The sequence below is a fragment of the Sinohyriopsis cumingii genome, chromosome 19, assembly GCF_028554795.1.
Source record: "Sinohyriopsis cumingii isolate HCF-2022 chromosome 19, ASM2855479v2, whole genome shotgun sequence".
Lineage (NCBI taxonomy): Eukaryota > Metazoa > Mollusca > Bivalvia > Unionida > Unionidae > Sinohyriopsis > Sinohyriopsis cumingii.
Window position 1 is genome coordinate 1,083,981 of NC_142979.1, and position 22,667 is coordinate 1,106,647.

Genomic DNA, 22,667 nt, shown 5'->3' on the forward strand with positions numbered 1-22,667 from the left:
TTCCGCGAATGAAAATATTTTGAATTTTGAGCAGTTTTGTAAGAAATATTTTTTAAACCTGCAAATACTTTAAGATAATAATAAAAAAACAGCCATATTACATAAATGACCGATTCTAACAAACGCTTTTCAAGTAATATTTTATTAATATACCAGTACATATTAAACTATGGAAAGATGGTTAATAATTTTGTATCATGTGTATTGAGAAGTTGAAATGTTCAGATAAAGAGAAACACAACAATTAATATATTACTGACATACATACTGGCAACACCATGCATAAAAACAGTAACAACTCTGCAAACTATTTGCTTCAATATGTAGGAAAATGTTCACACAGAAAATTCACTGCAAGAATAATGCTACAATTTACTCACCAATGTTATTTGCGGCCGTATTTCTTTCGTACAAGTAGTCCATATTTTAATCTCAATATCTATTTTTAGGCTCACTCCACACCTAGGGTTATTTAATATTCAAGGTGCCTTGCAAACATTAATCAAATACAGACCTTCGCTGATATCAGTTAACAACTAACTCAATGGCCTCAGGACACGAAACAGGTACTCTCTCTCTCTGTCTCTCGCTGTCTCTCTCTCTCTCTCTCTCTCTCTCTCTCCAGTTCGTTTTGACATAATATGTAAAGTAGAAGTGAAAAGAGAACATATTGATACACAGGCTTGAAGGCACACGAATAGATGGAAACAAGTACAATAAACGGAGACATATATAACTCCTGGTTTGTTGGCTGAACAAATGGATAAATGGGTAAATGGAGAAGTGTTACAAAGTGCAGACATGTCGGGAGCTGATAAGTGACTTAAATTTGAAAAGCATTTACTTATTTGACAGTTGAAGCTGATTTACAAATAAAGTGCACCCGTCAGTTAAATGTATTTGTCAACAGGTTTAATTGCGATGACACGGTACAAGGGGACGACATGTAATTGAAATATATCCACCATTCTTTACCCTCTGGTATTTATACAGTTTCTATATAAGGAATAATATTTTATGTTATTGTGTATTATTCCTTGTAGATTTGTACCGTGTACCAGCGGTCAGGCCACCTGGCTTGGAGCAGGTGCGTGAATTATCACAGTCCATGGGACTGCAGTGTACAGACGACGACCTAAATGTTTATCAAGGTACTTAGATAAATTATTTGCTTACACATGACACGTTATCGTGGTAATGCCAAATATGAGAGTTACACGAGTGATTGTTTCCAATGAAATTTATGACACGAGTCGAGTTATGTTCATATTTTCCAAGTCTTGAAGATTTAATTGTTCAACGAATTCAATAAATCACATTTGAAATGAGTACAGATGACAGATTTTAATCTCAAATGACGATAAGTTTTAATTTTATTTTATGAAGCCGCATAATTATATAGTCAAATGACTGCAATACATTGAGATACTTCGATTGCTACCTTGCAACACGTTAGTATGTCATTTTTGTTACATATAACTTGATCTCCAGTGTCATTACGCTCCTCACATCATCTATTTTTACGAATAAATCGCTGCCGTAAAGCTGTTTTGACCACTGGGTTATCTAAAAAAAAGTAAATAGTCTCAGTGCTTTAGTACGCAAGCATGTTGACTGGATCTCGCTTTATTTCTGTTCTCTTGGATTGAAATCCAAACATAAATAATTTTAAAAGAACCCGACTGTACGTGGTGGCTGCGATGCGCATCCTTGTAGCTTTAATCAGTATATTGTTGATGCCTGCCGCGTGCTATCTTATAACATCATCGGCCTTCTACTACATCAAGGCAAGTAATCATTCCGGTCTTTTTATTCTAGATATTTGTCAAATTCCTCCCATTCTGCACGTAAATCAATTTATAGGAAAGATGGAGGGTTATGCAGCTGTCTAAGAGTGCACTTTCTGGAGGTGACACTTTTTTTTGCCACGTTTGCATCATTGTGGCAGTGGGATTATCCAACCCAAGTTATGTAATCCACAGTTAGGCATATACAACAGTAATATAGTTACGGACGTTACGGACTCGCGGTACTAATTCAGGTCCCATAGTAAACCTATAGTAATATCACGATGTTAGCAATTTAATGACTTGACATTTCTGAATGCCCATGATCAAGCATATATTTATCAAGTTTCTCTGTAGAGAAAACAATACGAGTCGCGGCATTTTCTGGTGATAGGTGTATTTGAAACACGTTTTCAGTTCCGTACCAAAGAGACAGGTGCAAATTTCTGTAATGAGTTTTCCAAACTCAAGCCTGTAAAAGAACTGAAATTCAAACGATAAAAAATTGTTTGTGCATTTTTTATTTACAACTATGATAAAACCTTAAAAGAATCTTCTTAAAAAAAACAAAAAATTTACTCTCATTTTCAGCCTATCTTGTCTCCAACCAAACCCATTTATATATTTTATGTTCATCCATATTTAGACTAGTTCCCATTCCTCCATATCATTAGCACCGATAGTCTTTAAACAACCCATTGCCTACATAGAACGTGTGACCTGGGCTTAGTTAGACTCGTTTTGAACTCAAAACTTTATGAAACGAATCGAGAAAAATAATATCAGACTGTAGGTAAACGTATTCATTAAGAGGCACATACATACTGTAACCTATTTCATCTTTTGTTTATTAGTTTCTTGTGTATAAAAAAAACCCAACTATCATAAGGTTCGAAAAGCGGATTCTTTGTAAATATTAAATTATCCGAAGACCACATTCCCACTCCAACCCCTTCTTTGTCTCTCACTGTGTTAGTTAGTCAGGCAGCAGACAGAGGAACAGAGACGAACAATAAAAAAAGTACCCTTATGGTAAGTCTCTTAAACCCCCTCACCACATTTCTCTCTCTCTCTCTCTCTCGATCTCGATCTCGACAATCTTAGCAAGGTAAGGGAGAAATATGTTAATTACGGTACAAGTTACAGTTAAAAGGACCAACGAAAGGAGGAAGGAGAGAGATGAAGGATAAAAACAACTTTATAGCCGGTAGCTATCTTAACTAAAGCATAATAATGGACTTATATCAGCTGTACATATGTTTACATATTTGAATTACCTCTTGTTGGTTCGTCATTTCCCTTTGTTTATATTCCCGCTAAGAGAATGGATGTGCGTTCAGTGTTCAAGATGCTAACCCTGTGTTTGTAGTGCTCTACTTTCTTCATTTCAACAATCAATCTTTCATCTTTAAATAATAATTGTGTCTTAACTTGTACTCATTATGAATGAAAATAAAACATCTAAAAAGAAACGAAGCAACTTTTGAACTAGCAAAGAGGATTGTGAATAGCCGCAAAAGGTAAAGAATTACATTTTGTAGCGGGCACACTGACAAGAGATGTAAAGAGTTCATTCACTTCAATCAATACACAGTTGCCTGTAGTAACTCTTAACTCCGTTGGAAATGCAAGTATGTGTATTTTATGTGATACAAATAAAATATTTGCATAGTAGGTACGTTGTATCTTTGATGTACCACTCGTTGCATACATTTTTCATTAAAACCATCGTTTCTTTTTAATGAAACATTTTACATCTCGTGGTAGGTATATCAATGATGCAGCTTACATAATATATATATTTGTAAAGAGAGAGAAAGTTACACTGCACATACATACATACATACATACATACCGTTAGAAGCACACAGTTTCATAATGTGACCAATTATTCAATTAATCGCAATCAATCGTTCCACATTTTACAAAATGAGTCATGGATCTTATTCAGATTAGATAGTTAATGATTTGTCTTATAATAATAACAACACATTCCTTCACTGACAGATTCAATGTTTAAAGGGGCCCCGAGTGGCCGAGTGGTCTAAAGCGGTCACCGTTACGGATCACTGCCATCTCACCTCTGTCTGCGTGGGTTCGAGTCTCGGATTCGGCTAATGTGGATATGTGAGAAAGCTTGCCAGTAGCTTCTCGTGGGTCGGTGGTTCTTCCCGGGGTTTTCCAGGGTTCTTCCTCCACCAATTATACTGGCCGCCATGTATAGCCTATCTTGTACTGAAAAATGGCGTTAAATCCTACAATAACAACAACAACAACAACCAAAAGGTCATGACATCTGGCCACATGACATGAAGCTGATATCAGCATTACTGGCTTTGAATGACATACAGAAAAGGACGATGTCAGATTTAAATATATTGGTTATTCCATAGCTGTGCAATGAGTTCAGAACTTAAATAAAAGATCAATTGCTGAAATATATTAGAGTTAACTTTGCTAGGTATGCGGATCGAGTGATGTCTGCGTGGGTTCGAGTCTCGGATTCGGCTAATGTGGATGTGTGAGAAAGCTTGCCAGTAGCTTCTCGTGGGTCGGTGGTTCTTTCCGGGCATTTCTGGGTTCTTCCTCCACCATTAATACTGGCCGCCATGTATAGCCTATCGTGTGCTGAAAAATGGCGTTAAACCATACAACAACAACAACAACAATGTTTAAAGTTCCACTCATTATACGTTACTTATATGTTAAGTATTTTACAATATATATATATATATATATATATATATATATATATATATATATATATATATATATATATATATATATATAATTGTTTCATGTTCTAATTCACCAAAAGAACATAGTTTAATAATCACTACACTTATCCTAGCCAGATATTAATTGTTTGCCAATATTTGATGAATTATTTTGTATTGAAACTATGGTTTCTAGGGTAACTTAAGCATCATTTGCAGATCTGAAACTGTATTTATGTCCGCAAAAGACATGATGCTACATTTCCTGTACCTGTACCTGTCTCTTTATCTGAAAAATTCACCTCTCAGTACACATGTACAAAATTATCGACTATCTTTCAATAGTTCAATATTTACTGGAATATATTAATGCAATGGTATTTGAAAATCCTTTGTTAGAATTGGTCATTTATATAATATGGCTGTTTTTAATATATAATATAAAGAATTTGCATGTCTAAAGTCGTTTCTCACAAAACTGCTTAAATTCAAACTTTTTCGTTCGCGGGATATAAATCTAAAATGTTTAATCTTTTGTGTATCGCGCTTTGCAAAATATAAATAAACTATCTGCTAGAAGTCTTCCTTGATATCAAATTTTGTAAACGTAAAATTTCGTTTGCATTAGTAACATTTTGTCTCTTTTGTATTTCAGCAAATTGCTTAATGATTTAATTCTAAACAGGTTTTCTTGTTTGTCTCTAAAGACAGAAGGACTCAGTAAAAGAACGGTCAATGAATAATGTGTCTTCAAAAAACAACCGATTCAAATAAAATGTAAGGACTTATTAAATAAATCCATGTTTATCGCTTTGCATACACTACTACATACTGTTATAACCTTGAGTAAGCTCATTTCCTACAAATCTGTCAGCAATATTCTTGATTTTCTTTATAACATCATTTGATAGTCTTGGAAGTGTGACAAAAAATTCATGTTCATGTCATCTTTGATAGTAAGTAGTCTTTACAACAACAGCCTTGCATGGAACACATCTACATTTCCTTTTCTCGACTCATTTAATCTTAGTTAAGTTGGAATTAAGCTAAGATCTAATATATCATTCAGATTGATACTGAAACGTACACCAAACACAGTGAGAGAATATGATGTCCAATGCAGATTTTCTCTATCTACATTAAGCCAAAACTCTAAATTTAAGATATTTCTTCGTCAGAATATATCACGGGAACGCTTCACAGCTATAACAGGATTAGCCGTTTGGTAGGGCCGTCTCTTCCGGTAAAATATGCCAGAACACCTGGGCATAGACCATCACTGGAGGAAAATACACTTAATGGATGGTAAGAATTAATGTTAACTTCGCGCTTATTGCTGAATATGATTTCAATTACTGTGCCAAAAAGATTTAAACGCCTACAATATTTAATTTCCTTCACTACTATAGCGGTTGCTACTGGTCGAGTCGTATTATGAGGTTGTACCTTCTTACAAGGTGTCGGCTTTATTTAGCTGTCGTTATCTAGAGGGTGATCACCCTCGGTATTGTTGACTGGATCGAGTAAATATTAAAATAAAGTGTGAAACTTATAGATGGAATAAATAGAGATCTGAGCCGATATATATAACAGAATGACACAAGCCCCGTATATGAAAAAACAAAAATTGAATCAATTACATAAACAACTGGGACAATACATTACATTAGGAAGATATATTTCTTTTTGAAATAAATCTTTCACCGAATTTCAAACACAAATATAATTATATAAATAGCGGATCTGTTTTAAATGATAGAATTAGTTCATCATATAGTCGACTGAACGATTGAAGTCATTGCCTTGTACAACTTCATCACCTGCTTATTCCGGTCCTCTCCGACTTCACTATGGTGATTGTTCTCGGTCCTTTCGCTTTTACTCTTTTCCGACCTCCCTACTGACTCACCACCTTTCGGCCCTCAAACTTTATGTGGGTAGGAGGATACGTAAGTGCGTAGATACTTGGATAAGTAGGTACGTGGATACGTCCGTTGGGTTTTTCCCCCTCACAAAATAAACAGAGAAGTGACCTAAATCTTCTGTCAGTTGTCCTACTGGAAATAGATCATTACTTGCCTCTCATGTCAGATATTTTTCTATTGGAATTCGAACAGACCTAAGGCTATCTGGTCAAGCTAAACATATCCGACCATACGCAAACCTAGTTTCACAAGATTAATGTGCTTCCTAATGGCTATTTCGTTACTGATTCCCATTAACATTACACGAGACATAAAGGTTCCGTTCTCGCCTCAATTACACAATTGAATGAATGAAATTCATGAAATGTAACTACGTTATTTTCAGCGAATACACACATTCAAGTCTTTAGCATACATAAAATCATATCTAAGATCGGTGAATTCAAACGGATTCTCGTAACTAATATCAACTGAAAGTAATGCATAAAAATCTTAGAATACCCAATTTCTATACAAACAAGGCGATAAATTCAAACAATTCGTAAACTTATGAAGAAGATAATTGTACGAATTCAGATATCTGACAGTTTTACGTATGTCAAGAATATTGATCTATGAAATTTAAACAAATAAATTCATGCAAATATAAACAATTAAATGCAAGCAAATCATTATATTGGTATCAACGAATTACAAGAAACTGACGCAAATACCTTGTGCTTTCAAGCTTTGTTCGCTTCTACCGCCAAAATTGTTTCCTTTGATTTTCCATACATCCGGTCCGTTTGACCAATGTTTTACGAGAGAATTTCTTCCAAATTCAGTCTCGGATTCACTTTTATTTTCACTCTTGCGTGAAAATGGAGACTGACTAGATTTCTTTCGATGAGGGCAATTTAACCCCAAGAAACTTTCGTGTGGGAACCCCTCCCTTTATAGAATTCCAAACAACATATCTGGATATTTCAAATCTGATAGTTCCGATATAAAATCGAAGGTATCCTTCCCTTTTCTAGTTGTCTGACGGTTAAGTAAACGAAGGCTTGATTAAGAATCAATTCCTTTCCTGACACAGACATTAGAAATAATTGCAGTATAGCAATTTAGCAAGCACCTGTCCCCATAAATGTAATTCATTGTTCTCTTGCCCAGAATAATGTGTTCTTCATACATCGAGATAAATTTGCATCCTTATAGTTACCATATGTAAGTACATTGCAGTAAGTTCTCTGTTTCTTGACACCCGAGTATAAATACCCTCAAGGTTATTCTTCGCTCTTTTCTCTACATAATATGCCTGTCAATACTAAAAATCTCTCCACTTTTAACTCCTAATTATAAGACTGGTGTCAAACAAATCTAACACTGTTGAGTCACAGGACTTATTTCAATTAAACTGAATACAAATCTATCACTCTAGAGTCACAAGACTTATTTCAATTAAATTGAATACAAATCTAACACAGTTGAGTCACAAGACTTATTTCAATTAAAGTGAATACAAATCTATCACTGTTGAGTCACAAGTCTTATTTCAATTAAATTGAATACAAATCTATCACTGTTGAGTCACAAGACTTATTTCAATTAAACTGAATACAAATCTATCACGGTTGAGTCACAAGTCTTATTTCAATTAAATTGAATACAAATCTATCACAGTTGAGTCACAAGACTTATTTCAATTAAACTGAATACAAATCTATCACTGTTGAGTCACAAGTCTTATTTCAATTAAACTGAATACAAATCTATCACTGTTGAGTCACAAGACTTATTTCAATTAAAGTGAATACAAATCTATCACTGTTGAGTCACAAGTCTTATTTCAATTAAATTGAATACAAATCTATCACTGTTGAGTCACAAGACTTATTTCAATTAAATTGAATACAAATCTATCACTGTTGAGTCACAAGTCTTATTTCAATTAAACTGAATACAAATCTATCACTGTTGAGTCACAAGTCTTATTTCAATTAAATTGAATACAAATCTATCACTCTTGAGTCACAAGACTTATTTGAATTAAATTGAATACAAATCTATCACTGTTGAGTCACAAGTCTTATTTCAATTAAATTGAATACAAATCTATCACTGTTGAGTCACAAGACTTATTTCAATTAAACTGAATACAAATCTATCACTGTTGAGTCACAAGACTTATTTCAATGAAACTGAATTCAAATCTATCACTCTTGAGTCACAAGACTTATTTCAATGAAACTGAATACAAATCTATCACTCTTGAGTCACAAGACTTATTTCAATGAAACTGAATACAAATCTATCACTGTTGAGTCACAAGACTTATTTCAATTAAACTGAATACAAATCTATCACTGTTGAGTCACAAGACTTATTTCAATTAAATTGAATACAAATCTATCACTGTTGAGTCACAAGACTTATATATTTCAATGAAACTGAATACAAATCTATCACTGTTGAGTCACAAAACTTATTTCAATGAAACTGAATACAAATCTATCACTGTTGAGTCACAAGACTTATTTCAATTAAATTGAATACAAATCTATCACGTTCTTCGGCAAGAAATTATAGTCTTTATCTGTAGTGTTAAAATATAATGCTGCCGATAAAATCGTCCATTATGTCTGCAAAATGACTTGTTTGAAAAAAACGAACAAGCGTGTTCGTGTCTTGGAATGTTCACATGACATTATACTAAAAAATGCAAAGCAAAAGAAAAGACCAATACCATTGAACCTTTGCTTTTTGATGCAACGACTTTAACTCAAGGAGAAGTATATAATTTCCCTCCCATTATCAGAACATAACGTGTACAATTGCTAAACCACCATCATCTTCGTCCATTGTTCACATTTAAATTTTATTATTCAGTTCTTTATTTCATGTTCACAAAGCCCAAATCAGTGTAGGGAAGTGATAGGAAAAACCCTAAAACTTTGTAGTGTAGGATTCGATCATTTAAATTCACACAATAAGCATGAAACCTGTCTACATAGGAATATAAAATTAAAGACCATCCTAATTCCATTACTGAATTACTGATACGTACTGATGAGCAAGAAAAACAGTGATTGACAATTAATCTTATTCTGAACTGTGTAATGAGTTTCCTCCGATGCAGAGTTTAGTTTAGTTCTTAGAATCAACCCATCAGCTGTTGACCAGAAAGGGGTTGAAACCATTCGTGCCTGTTAGCTACTAAGATTTCTAGGATTCTCAAATAAATTTAACTGGTCCTGGATCACCGAGTCAGAGGTTGAATTTATTCAGCCAACATAATTCGAGTAACTGTGTATATAAGAAAACGATTTATTGATTTTTGTAATTCGAAAGTAATCTATCGAAGAAGACACAGAGAAGGCAAGTTACGTTTTGTATGCAGACACTCAAGCATGTCTGGAAAAGGCTAGCTGTAAGAGGAAAAAAAAACACCGGTTTTGGTACAGACGATCGTCTGTTTATTATACCCAAGTTACTTTTACAGAGCTCAGACTACCTGGATAAGATAAAAACCATGTTACCTCCAGGATACTTTGTGGTTTTTATCACAAACTTCTTGTGTAGAATCGTATGGTTCCTGGATTAGGCAGAGATTTCGGTGGCATTTCTTTGTAGATTTGGCTTGTCCTTGTTAATTTTAGACCGAAGGTGTTGATCAAGGCTGATTGTATACGTTGAATATGTGTATATTGCTTTCCGTTCTCATATAATGAAAATGTGCACAGTCCGAATGCATTGATGCTGCATTTCTAATATAAAATGTGGCGTGGCAATACAAATCTTAGATAGGTCATAAGCATGAACCCTACAATAAATAAAGTTTCCTACCATTTTAACATGAAATATTCAGTGTATATACTACAAATATTCATATGGGTAATTGAATACTAATGACTCGGCGTGGGTATCTCTGCACTGGGTATTGATTAGTTATTCGGATAATTTTGTACAAGAAGTTAAAACTGTATGACAGACATTTTCATATTTCGACAGGTATTGGAAATGTGACATCAAAGGAGCTAGCCAGGGAAAACTTGCAGGTAAAACTCTCGGGATCAAGGACAACGTGGCAGTCGCCTGCGTACCCATGATGAACGGTTCCAAATTGCTAGAGGGATATATGCCAGAATTTGATGCAACCGTTGTTACACGAATATTGGATGCAGGTAAAGTTGTAGTGTATTTATTTACAAAAACTTGTACCCAGATATCGAGACCGTTGATATTGTATATTTCACTCCTCGTTCGTTCTCCCTCGCTCCATCAGTAACAATAAACTTGTCTACATTTCTAATTGTATAGAGTAACAGTTAGGGAGGTATATAAAAACTGGGCTAATTTAAAGCAAAGTACGAAGCGCAGCAAGTAGATTTCGAGTATTAACCTTTATGAAACTCATTTCCTCATAAATCTTGTCAGTGGTCATTGACTGAACTGATCATTAACTATTCAATTCAGTCTTCAGTGTCACCTGATAATCGATGCAACAAATTATAAATGATTTAGTGCAAAATCTAGATTTAATATAAAATAATTTTTATTATTGTACCTAGTTTAACTCTCATCACATTTACATCTAAGTTTTAAATTATAGACAAACAGAATGCATGAAAATTGACTGCAAACCGAAAATTAGTGACTATCGAAATTAGGGTCGGTCCTATAATACTGAACTAGACGGCATGTTTGTCAAGGCCACTTCATTTGAACGCTGAAGTTACAATATAAATACGCAAAGCTCTAAAAAGTAAACATGCAGTGATTAAGTCTTTACTTGAGTGCCATGGTTCTATATTTACAATATAGAACAAACTTTGCGCACTATAATTAGAGCTGAAACGAATATCCGGACTTTCCAATCAGAATACTTAGTCGAACAAAAATTATATTCGTATATTCGTTTTTGCTAACCTAGCAAGCGTGGCAGCATATTGTAAAGAAATAAACAGGGTGAAATGTAAACTATGCGATGGTGAATGGGTTTACAATGAAACAACTTCAAACCTTCAAAATCACGCGAAATCAAAAATCAGACTCACAAGGTAAAAGTCGAACTTCTGAAAATTTCGATTACTCACTGCCATTTCTCCATTTCTTTTCATTATATTCTTGAAATGATTACATTTAATACTGCAAGTTTGTGCATCGTGTACAATAGGTGTTATATCAAAGTCAAACAGATCTTACGCAACAGTTAAACAGAACTCGAAAATTCTGTCAATAGCTGTTGTCGGATATTCGTTTCGTCAAGAACAGTTGTAATCAATCCCGCAAAAATTTGCTACTCACCATCACAATCCATCACTCGATCCGCATACCTAGCAAAGTTAACTCTAATATATTTCAGCAGTTGATCTTTTATTTAAGTTCTGAACTCATTGCACAGCTATGGAATAACCAATATATTTAAATCTGACATCGTCCTTTTCTGTATGTCATTCAAAGCTAGTAATTCTGATATCAGCTTCATGTCATGTGGCCAGATGTCATGACCTTTTGGTTGTTGTTGTTGTTGTTGTAGGATTTAACGCCATTTTTCAGTACAAGATAGGCTATACATGGCGGCCAGTATAATTGGTGGAGGAAGAACCCTGGAAAACCCCGGGAAGAACCACCGACCCACGAGAAGCTACTGTCAGCCTTTCTCACGTATCAATGTTAGCCGAGCCTGAGACTCGAACTCACGCAGACAGAGGTGAGATGGCAGTGATCCGTAACGGAGAGCGCTTTAGACCACTCGGCCACTCGGGGCCCCATGACCTTTTCGACAGAACCATTTAAGTTGTAGAGGTCAAGAGCATGAATTTACAATATAGCTTACTACTATCTTCTTCCCACCATGTCTTTATGAAAAACAACATAGTTCCTTGGTGTCTGTTCCTTGTAAAGGTTATTTTATGATATTAACAGAAGCCACAAGGACATGCCATGCCTATTGCAGTGTAAATATTACATATTTGTTGAGGTCAATACTCGATTTTGTGTTTCAGTCAATACAATTAGTCAAGTTGTAATATGGGTTTCTTATGGCTAAACAGAAACTTCTAATGTCCGATCTGATCATTGTATAACCGGTCGAAAAGTCAGTCCGGACGAAAATGTCTGACATATATTGGTAAGACAAAATCCGTAGGTCTGCATGTAACATATAATATTTAATTTAAATTAAATTGAATTGAATTGGCTACATTCCCAGAACAGTTAATAAAGTTTCTGATCTTATTTACCATCCGTCTTCAGTACTAAAGCATCATTAAGGACTGAAATGAGCTGAAGTTAATAAGGGAAAATAAGAAGTACATTTATTTGATTTTTAGTTTGAATCTCCAAACAAAATGCGTTCCAATAAAATAAAATGTCATTTAATTAAATTCAGATAAGATATCTGAATTTAATTAAATGACATTTTATTTTATCCATCAAGCGCCACTGAAAACACCGTAAACTAAGATAGTTTACGGTGTTTTCAGTGGCGCTTGATGGATAATTTTGGATTTAAATAAACATCGAACGAAACAAAAAAGAGAAAGGACTTGGTACCTTTGTTTACATCGAAGAACATACGAATCCAAATCGAACACATTTAACGAATATTCAGAAAGAAAATTTTGGCATTCATATATATTACTCTTTTAATTAGGAGGCAATATTGTCGGAAAGACAAATTGTGAGGACCTCTGTTGTTCTGGCAGCAGTTTTACTAACGTCACAGGACCGACACTAAATCCTCATGACAGGACCCTATCAAGTGGTGGCTCAAGTTCCGGAAGTGCAGCCTTGGTAGGGTTTGGTACCCAGACACTTGGCGTTAACGTGGCTAATTTCTTTAAAACTGGCATTTCCCTGGCACCTTGCATTGCATCTGAGTCTGACTGGCCGCCGTCATTTCTTCAAAATTTAAAAAAGATGGCTTAAAGATAGTACATTTTCGTTACTTTTCGTTTGGAATGTTCAGAATTAATTCAGTAAGGAATCGCCACACTAGATGTCACAAAATATGGAGAACAATTAATGTATTTTGAAGAAAAAAAAACGAAATATAAGAAATAAAGGGATATAGTCTTTTTTTCTTTTTTTTTTTAACAATATTTTGGAACCAATCAGAGCACACTTTAGACTATCTTTCTAGATTCATCGATGTCATGATACATGTTTTTTCCCTTATATTTTAATAATCATGAAAGAGAACTGGTATTGTGTTAGTACAGACGGAAACAATACCAGATTCAAATCACGTTTAGAGTAAAGCATCAGACAAGAATGACCTTTAACCTGTGCGATTGCTATATTGATGCCAAATTATGCTGCCGATAGAGTAATGTCGAACGAATCTGATATGTATTATTTTGACGACAAATAAAAAGAAAACTTGCTCTAGACACACAATTGTGAAAAAGTCTTTTCTTTGTTTTTGTTAAGGTGGCTGCTAGAGAAATCGATATGGCGATTGGTGGAGACCAAGGAGGATCAATTAGAATACCGGCTTCCTGGTGTGGTATCGTGGGATTGAAACCTACATTTGGACTGGTTCCCTACACCGGAGCATGCCCTATTGAAATAACGATCGATCATCTCGGGCCTATGGCCAGAACTGTTTATGATTGTGCCTTACTTTTGGAGGTTTGATTTAAAGATGTCTTTCGCCATTTCCATTATTGTCAATAAGGTGTATAGTTTATTATAATGCGGTATTTTCAAACTTATGCTGATGACACATTCAAGAGGGTTAATATACCTTTGGTATATATGCAGTTCATCTTGCCTTAGTTCCTATATTAAGTTACGGCATCTCAGTTACTTTTATCATGGTATCTAGATTAAGTTGATGTATTTGAATTAGTTTCGTCATTGTAAGTATATTAAGTTGAGGTAGTTGAATTAGTTTCGTCATGGTAAGTATATTAAGTTGAGGCATTTCAATTATGTCTGTGTGGTACGTATATTAAGTTGAGACATTCAGCTAGTTTTTTTCAACCGTCTTTTTCCTTCATATATTCCTTAAAAGCAACGCATGTACACTTTGATAATTTCAATAGATACACTTTCACCTCTTGTATCACTTGCATCAAAATTTAACAGGAAACGTAAGCACTCGTAATTTTCAAATAAGGTTATATTTCACATTCAGTGTACTGTTTTTTGTTGTGGTTACGTTATTTGTCTAATTTCTTTATTTATTTGTCTGATTCATAATTTTGGCAAACAAACCTTCTAGAAACATTAATATATTCTAGCATAGAAACAAATAATAGCTTCTCGTCTAAGCAGTGTTGTTGCTTCGTACGTCATTTTCGAGGACTGAGAGCTAACTTTTTGAAGATATATTTGATGCTATGTATAAATCGAAGGATAAACTATCATGGACACATTTTGCACAGGGTGACTATTGCTAATTCTTTAAACTATCCCGGCTTCATAGAACTTAAAAATACGTCGCTGATCAATAAAATATATAAAAAGAAGTGTTACAGCCGGAAAACGTGTGCAGAAACGTATATGGGCAGATCTTACAAGTGTGTAAAATCAATGACAAAAGCAAACAATGGAAAGAAAAATAATAGTTTAACTTTTCTTGCTATCAATTTCAAATCGTTACGATTAGATTTTTAAAATGCAGAGTCATTAAACAGCTTTAAAAACCTGGTTGACATACATCGGGAAAGTACGATGATTGCAGCTGACCAATTCAAGTACCGGTATCAGACAACATTCATACAATAAGTGTTAGTCGTCGACTGTGCAGAGCGTCATATAAATGAAAGGATCATTCAGCACCAAGGTCCACAGACTGATCTCCCATCTTTTCTGCGATATACGTTTGGGTACAAACGTGACTAATCTGTTTTTAGGTTATTGCGGGACCGGACGGAGACAATGATTCTAGGCAACCACGTAACTTTCAAGTGCCAGAGTACACCAAAGCGGTGAGGTTCATTTACTAAAGTATTACGACAAAGATGTATATTCCATTAAGAACAATGCAGATTATGTCGACTGTATAATTATGCATCACAAGGTAAAATTCTTATCAAGGAAAATGTATAATGCCTGGCATTCACAAACTAGTTTCGTTTATAGAGAAGAATTTATACTTATAATGATAGAATCACATGTCCATGAGAACTGTTACCATTCCTCGCACATGCATCCGGCTATCTATTCAAATTTATTTATTTAACCGTTGGATGATTAACTGAAAATTGTACGCTTTGTAGAGATCATCTATATAGTCGCATAAACGTTCTCAATATAATTGATACATTTATATTTTACCAATCTGCGTTTAATTGTGTTTTAATTATGTCAGCACGTATGTTTTTAGTATTCTGCTTCAGTAAACAAAGTGAGATATTATTTCAGCTATCAACGGACATGAAAGGGAAAAAAATCGCCATGGTAACAGAGGGGTTTACGTGCTGCACGCAGAACGTGCAGGACATTGTCAGGAAGACGGCTTTGCGACTGTCCAGTAAAGGGGCAGTTGTTGAGGAGGTGTCGATACCATTACACAAAGATGGTAATTCTATTTCTGAGAGAAAGAATCTTCGCTAGCCAAGGTTCCGACATGATAACCCTATCCATACCTTGCAGCATCGAGCAGATATTTGTGTGTTTCGGGTCTGTGAATTTCACTGGATTTTAAACTTACAAAGTATCCGTTTTAAGTCAATTGCCTCCACCATTTTCGGCCGATGTACAACGCACCGCTCGAAGATGCTAGTGGTTAGTTGGCATTACCTACTAAGAAAGGCAACTCCTGAAATGTCGCTAGGACAATGCACTAAAATGTATGTTTTATCCGCCTAGGTATGAACTGGGTTATCACATCGGCACATTGGCTAGCAAAGATGGAGAGAAAGCCGATCATTTTATTTATGCACCCAACACTACATGTTAATAGTACCGCCAGAACTAACTGGTAAAAGTAGATAACAAAGTCTCATTGTAACGTTGAGTATTGTTAATATATAAACGGATGAATAGGAAGAATTGAATATACACATTATACTTTCTATATAGTAAGCATTGTAGGCACGCTCTCGGTTGTGAAAATAGCAGGTGCATATCTCATTTTAGATATTTTTGATAGTGCGGTCGCAAACATTATATCATTTGGTAAGAAAGCTTGTGTTTTCCATCAAGATAAAGCATCTGAGAGTTCATCCAAAATTGTCTACAAAATTTATTCTGCGTGGGAATAGATATTCCCACTCAACGCCATCACCACCCCCACCCCCTCCAAAAATTCTACACAAATTAAATGTATGTTATGAATATGAAAGTTGTCCTCCCTGGTTAGATTGACTTTGTAAAACATATTATATTGGCTAGAATTGTGTATTATGAAACAATAAAAGTATACTAGGATCAATTTTCATTCATTTTAAATGATTATTTTTCTCATGTGCCTAGTTAAAACTGAATTGGCCAAGTTTTGATTTGGATATGTTTAGGGATTCCAGAGGCAAAATTGTAGTCGAACGTTTGTTTTGTAGTATAAACAACTAACAAATTATTGCTTATCGAAACATTGCCGTTCCGATTATTCAGAATCTTTCAGTGCTAAGCTATTAATTCAAAGTAGAGCTATTTCACTGTGTACGATATATCCCGAGAACCCTCGAAATTGACTTGAGAATATGCGAAATGCACGTAAATTTCAAAGATATATCGCTAAACAATTGCGACATACTTGAAGTTATTTTTAAAAAATCATTGAATGTTAAAACAAATTAAGAAAACTTCATAAACTATTATTTTATTTGAGATCATGCATGAGAAATCTGTATCACAGTCTGCGCCAGGATTTGTGAAGCTTCTCCACTGGATTTTCCTGTGTTTACAGCTATCACCAATACACACCAATACATTACAGCGTCGTATAACCAATACATTACCGCGTCGTATCACCAATACATTACCGTGTCATATTAACAATACATTACCATGTCGTATCACCAATACATTACCGTGTTGTATTACCAATACATTACCGTGTCATATTAACAATACATTACCGCGTCGTATCACCAATACATTACCGCGTCGTATCACCAATACATTACCGTGTCGTATTACCATTACATTACCGTGTTGTATTACCAATACATTACCGTGTCATATTAACAATACATTACCATGTCGTATTACCAATATATTACCGTGTCGTATTACCATTACATTACCGTGTTGTATTACTAATACATTACCGTGTCATATTAACAATACATTACCATGTCGTATTACCAATAACTTCCTGCGTAGCAATACCAGTACATTACTGTGTCGTATCACCGAAACACAAAAACGGGTAATTCTATTTGTAAATAAAATTATTCTCATCCTGTAACGTTAATAAGTGACTATTGCAAACCAGCATCACTTGTGAAAAGGTACTGATAACTCTTTAAAAGATCATGTATCAAGAATATACAGTTATTTAATACAGTAGATGAAATCACAAACTGACTGAGGTACAACAATAACTTACCCCCGACTTTTAACCATGGGGATTCCAACACGACATCAATGACAGTGATAATAGCAACACCATGCCGCATGTACGACATCTGTTCTTTAAAACGTTGTGCCAATAGGTCGAATCCAGCAGTTCAAAGAAACGAAATCTACATATGTTTATCATCATTTCAGGCGTGACCATATGGGCTCCTATCATTACCGAGGGAGGATTTAACTGCATTTACAGAGAAAATGGTGAGCTTGAAAACTCTTTTACTAGTTTAATCTCAATCACAGATATTCATACAAAAGAAAACTAAAGCAGTGTGATAAAATACAAGAACGCACACTACAACGATATGCATAGAACAATGATTTGTATATGTGATTCAGAATGTGTGTGTTAGGTTCTCTCTCTCTCTCTCTTACCCGCGTTTCAGAACGGGTAATCAGCTTTATCGCCAAGTCGCTATCTGAAAGTACATTTGAACGCATTCAGACAGTAGAGAACATCAATCTATCGACTGTTATGATTTTAACACTATACATACTTAAGGCAGTTAGCAAAATGCGTCCTACATTTTATACCAAGAAAGATTTATTATGTACTCCTCTTCTGTTCCATTTTTGACTTGCTGACGATGGAACTAGCTCATACAGTACTCTTCTGGATTGTGTATCAGGGACGACAACTCCTATTCCCAGCTATCCAGGACAACTAAACATATTTCTGCTACTACGCTTTTATATAAGTAGACACATTTTTCTTCAGAAGGGAAACTATGATGTTCCGATGGATTTTATGCATGCACTTTGCAGGGTATAAGGTTAATTAATGGAATTACCGGAAGTTTTCTGATACAAATAACGATTCTATAAGCTCCACAGTACATTCCCATCATCAAGGTTAGATAAAGGTGATGGAGGAATTCCATTAATTAGTGTATCCCGGTAGCGTTCCACCGAAGCCTGCACTTTTTTGTTCGAGCGTTGGCAGATATTCTCAACTGATCCCCCGAAAAGAAATAATAACATTATCGCTGTACGTTAACGTTTGTTAATAATATTATTTTTGCAGGCGCTGGGTATCACTGGAAGGGATATTATCCTTTGTCAATTCAGGAAAATTTGACGAGAGGGTTTAACCTCAGACCTGAAGATGCGTCTGAAACGTTCAAGGCCATGATGTTATTCGGGGCTTACATTCAGAAGAATTATCAGAATAAATTCTATGCCATGGCTCAGAACCTAAATATGATGTTAACTGCAGCCTACAACAATGTTTTAGAAGAATACGATGTTCTGCTCATGCCAACCATTCCATTTGTGGCAACTGATTTGCCGAAAATGAGTAGCACATTAAAAGGTATTTTCAAAGATTAGCTTAAATTACTCCTGTGGCCTTATTCTGGATTAAATCGACTGATTCTTTTTGTTGACCGATGCACATAAATTTATTTATTTGAGCAAATAATGCCCCTTATAGGTTACAATTTCTAAAAGTTCAATAGTATATCCTTTGTACGTGTGGGTAATTCTTCTTTTATTTTTTAATGAAATAGATGTGTTTTTGTATTTTAAGGTATGCCTTTGCTAAAAGGCATTTTTTTATTGTTACGCAGTTACCACGCCTAGAGCCTAGACGGATTAAATCAGCTTTGACCGTGTTTAATTATTATTCCTTAAGACCATATCACCATTAGTATTCATTGTCTTTGTCACACAGGTGAATCCATTCTTTCCAAAAGAAAAAAATAACAAAACAATAAATATGTAAATATTTATTTTCCAGATCGACTTTTTTCCGGAATTGGAATGGTGGCCAATACCGCGCCCTTTAATAGCACGGGTCACCCAGCAATTAGTATCAATGCCGGAACTTCGCCTGAGGGACTTCCGGTTGGAATGATGATTGTGGGTAGCCATTTTGATGAAACATCAGTGTTGCAGATAGCATATGCATATGAACAACTGCTCAATTCATAATTTTGTGGAATCGGTATGTTGAAAACGTGTCCCATCCTGTACAACTTCGAGTGAAACATTAGAAGCATCGATGATTATAGAAATGTTTTTTTTCTTATCAGTTCTCTTACATTCAAAAATGCCATTAAGCATCGATATGCTTGAAAGATGCATTTTATTTTGAATATGAAATTAGGTATAGTCTAAATCACAAATGTAACTTGGCCGACTTCTCTTGACGTTATGTGTATCCTGACTGAGGACTTCTCTTGACGTTATGTGTATCCTGACTGAGGACTTCTCTTGACGTTATGTGTATCCTGACTGAGGACTTCTCTTGACGGTATGTGTATACTGACTGAGGACTTCGCGCTGCAGCATGTGCTCTTCTGTAGTCTGTGTATAATTTAACTTTTATTCCAATGCCTGGAAAATGTCTTGATTATTTCAATTGTTGTACATTTCATACTTAAAAATATAGATTTTGTTTATTTTAAATTACTTGTCTGATTATGTTACTCGTATACAGTATATCTTTATTAAAGAGAAAAGATCGGGTTAAGAATACTTAATTTGATTCGAGATCTTCAGCATTTTTTTTCAAGCCCTTAACTTTATTTTGATATCATGATGAAACGATCTTCGCTAGCCAAGGTTCCAATATATTAGCCCTATCTTCACCTTGGCGGACTGATCAGATATTTCAATGCTTTGACCTAGCGATATCTATTGGATTTCATGAGGTGTCTCCCTTCGTTTGTAATGCCAACTAACCAATAGCGGTGCTTTGTACATCGGCCGAAAATGGTAGAGGCAATTGATTTTAAAGAAGGACACTTTGTAAGTTTAACATCGAAATTATGACTACGTACAAGAGAGAAGCCATTAAAGATGTATCTGAGTGAAAGGATGTATTTGTGCAATCATGGACCGGCAGTGAAAAATGTCTTATTTCGAATCCTATTCAAGTTGTGTGCTCTCCTGGTCTATATTATGTTGGAACAGTGTTACAATTTAAATAACTTGATTTTAATTGGATGAGGTTGCTTGCGGCCGCATCCAATGAAATTCACAGTGCCGAGGTACAGAAATATCTGATCTATCCGCCAAGATGTAGATCGGACTAATATATCGGAACCTTAGCTAGCGAAGATACTATCAAACGTTCGGTTGACGGAAATGTTTCAAAACAGTCATTAAAACAGCTTCCCAGTAGGCGCTCTCGTTTCTCCTGATATCACAAGCTGATACATGTAACGTTCTTGTTTAAGCGCCTTCTTCTGTTTTTACTTTATTTGCAAGGGATACGCAATAAGTACTAGAGCCAGAGACTCCAGCGTAGTTATTGTTAAATGAACTGTCTGCGTCTTTTATTGAATCCCGACATTGAAACCTAGATTAAGCACAACCTGTTATTTCATACACCATAATATGAAATAAGCATTGCCAAAGGGATAGAAACGCAGCTTCAGTCATAAAAAAGACTTATCGAAGCGACCGACTGACTACATGAAGACAAAATAGTTGCTCTCCGCGACATATTATTATCTACTGACATTAAATTTAGAATTGAACTGTCTGTACGCATGCCTTAGCGGTTCAAACATGAGTTCAGCAAACAGTTGATTGTTAGATGGTCAGATCGGGGAGTGATTGATAATAAATTATGAGTGTTTTGGAAAACTTTGGTGCAATCGTAGGCATTTAAAAGGGCACCCGATGGGTACATAATTATACAGTTTCAACGAGATAGCAGGATTTAATATATGAGCGGGAGGTTACCTGAGTACAAATAATATGTACGATCGCCCCGCTTTCCAAGTGAATGGCACTTTAATCGAAGGAATTCGGTCAAGTAATTATGTGCCCCGCGATCTTGCATATTTTATACGTGCAGACGAAAAATTAGCAGCGAAACAAAATAGCCGAGAGAGACACCTTCAATGTTACATTTTATCGCAACAGAGTGATACGATCAAACAATTTCAGCTGCTTACTAGATAAAGGACGAAAATCCACCATCAAAGTCGACTGAGGAATTTGAAACAGTATTAGGTCTGCGAAATTGGGAGACTTCTGTTGAAGAATAAAATTTACCATATAATTTTCAGGAAATCAGTGTGGGAAACATTTACCTTGGTGATTCGTTTTCGATTAATTCTTTGGTCCGTAATATCTCTGCTTACAGCTAAAGTTATCATACGTGACTATCTCTGAGCTTTACGTACTACACCTGAGGGCAAGATATTTATGTTCTATCTGAGCTAGATACAATTAAGCAGAGTGACGACGAGGAAATATTTAACTTGTTTGTTTATCGTTCATCTTCAGTGTTAGTGGCCTGCTTAATATTTTGTAAATATTGGATTGTGCAGTGCAAACATACTAACTTTAAAATATTTTTCTTTCCATTTCACAGTTCTTTTTCTCGTGTGAATGCAGGCTTAAGGAAATAAAAGATTTTGTTTCAGTGTATATCTTTTTCTTCTTCTCAATTGCATCCCCCCCCCCAAGCGTGCAATGAACTAATTTGACTTAGTTTTGAAATGTAGTTGTATATTTTCAAGGTCAATCAAGACTGTCGCCTGTTTGTCGCTTCTTGTTAGTTAATATGTTATATTTTCAAAGCAGAAGGTAAATACAACAGACAGCGGTGGACAGGGCCGACAAGTGTGTGCAACCGGTGGTATATCCCAACACTTTTTAATTTTATAAACGAAAAGTTTTGTTTGAACAAGAACTAGGAAAGGCCCCGGTGTTTCTTACCCCTACGGGCCTGGTGGTGGATATCAACATACAGTAACAGTAAGTTATAC

General features: G+C 35.2%; 1 protein-coding gene across 1 annotated transcript; it reads left to right on the forward strand.

Annotated features, from left to right (window-relative positions):
• Positions 1-436: 436 nt before the first annotated feature.
• LOC149775035 (uncharacterized) lies at positions 437-22,326 on the forward strand. The gene is made up of 11 exons (XM_089943225.1): positions 437-566; positions 1,044-1,151; positions 5,683-5,809; positions 10,420-10,592; positions 13,067-13,206; positions 13,846-14,046; positions 15,276-15,350; positions 15,787-15,943; positions 18,079-18,141; positions 18,965-19,252; positions 19,679-22,326. The coding sequence occupies exons 1-11, from the start codon at positions 545-547 to the stop codon at positions 19,870-19,872; spliced, it is 1,548 nt and encodes a 515-aa protein (XP_089799351.1). The 5' UTR covers positions 437-544; the 3' UTR covers positions 19,873-22,326.
• Positions 22,327-22,667: the final 341 nt, after the last annotated feature.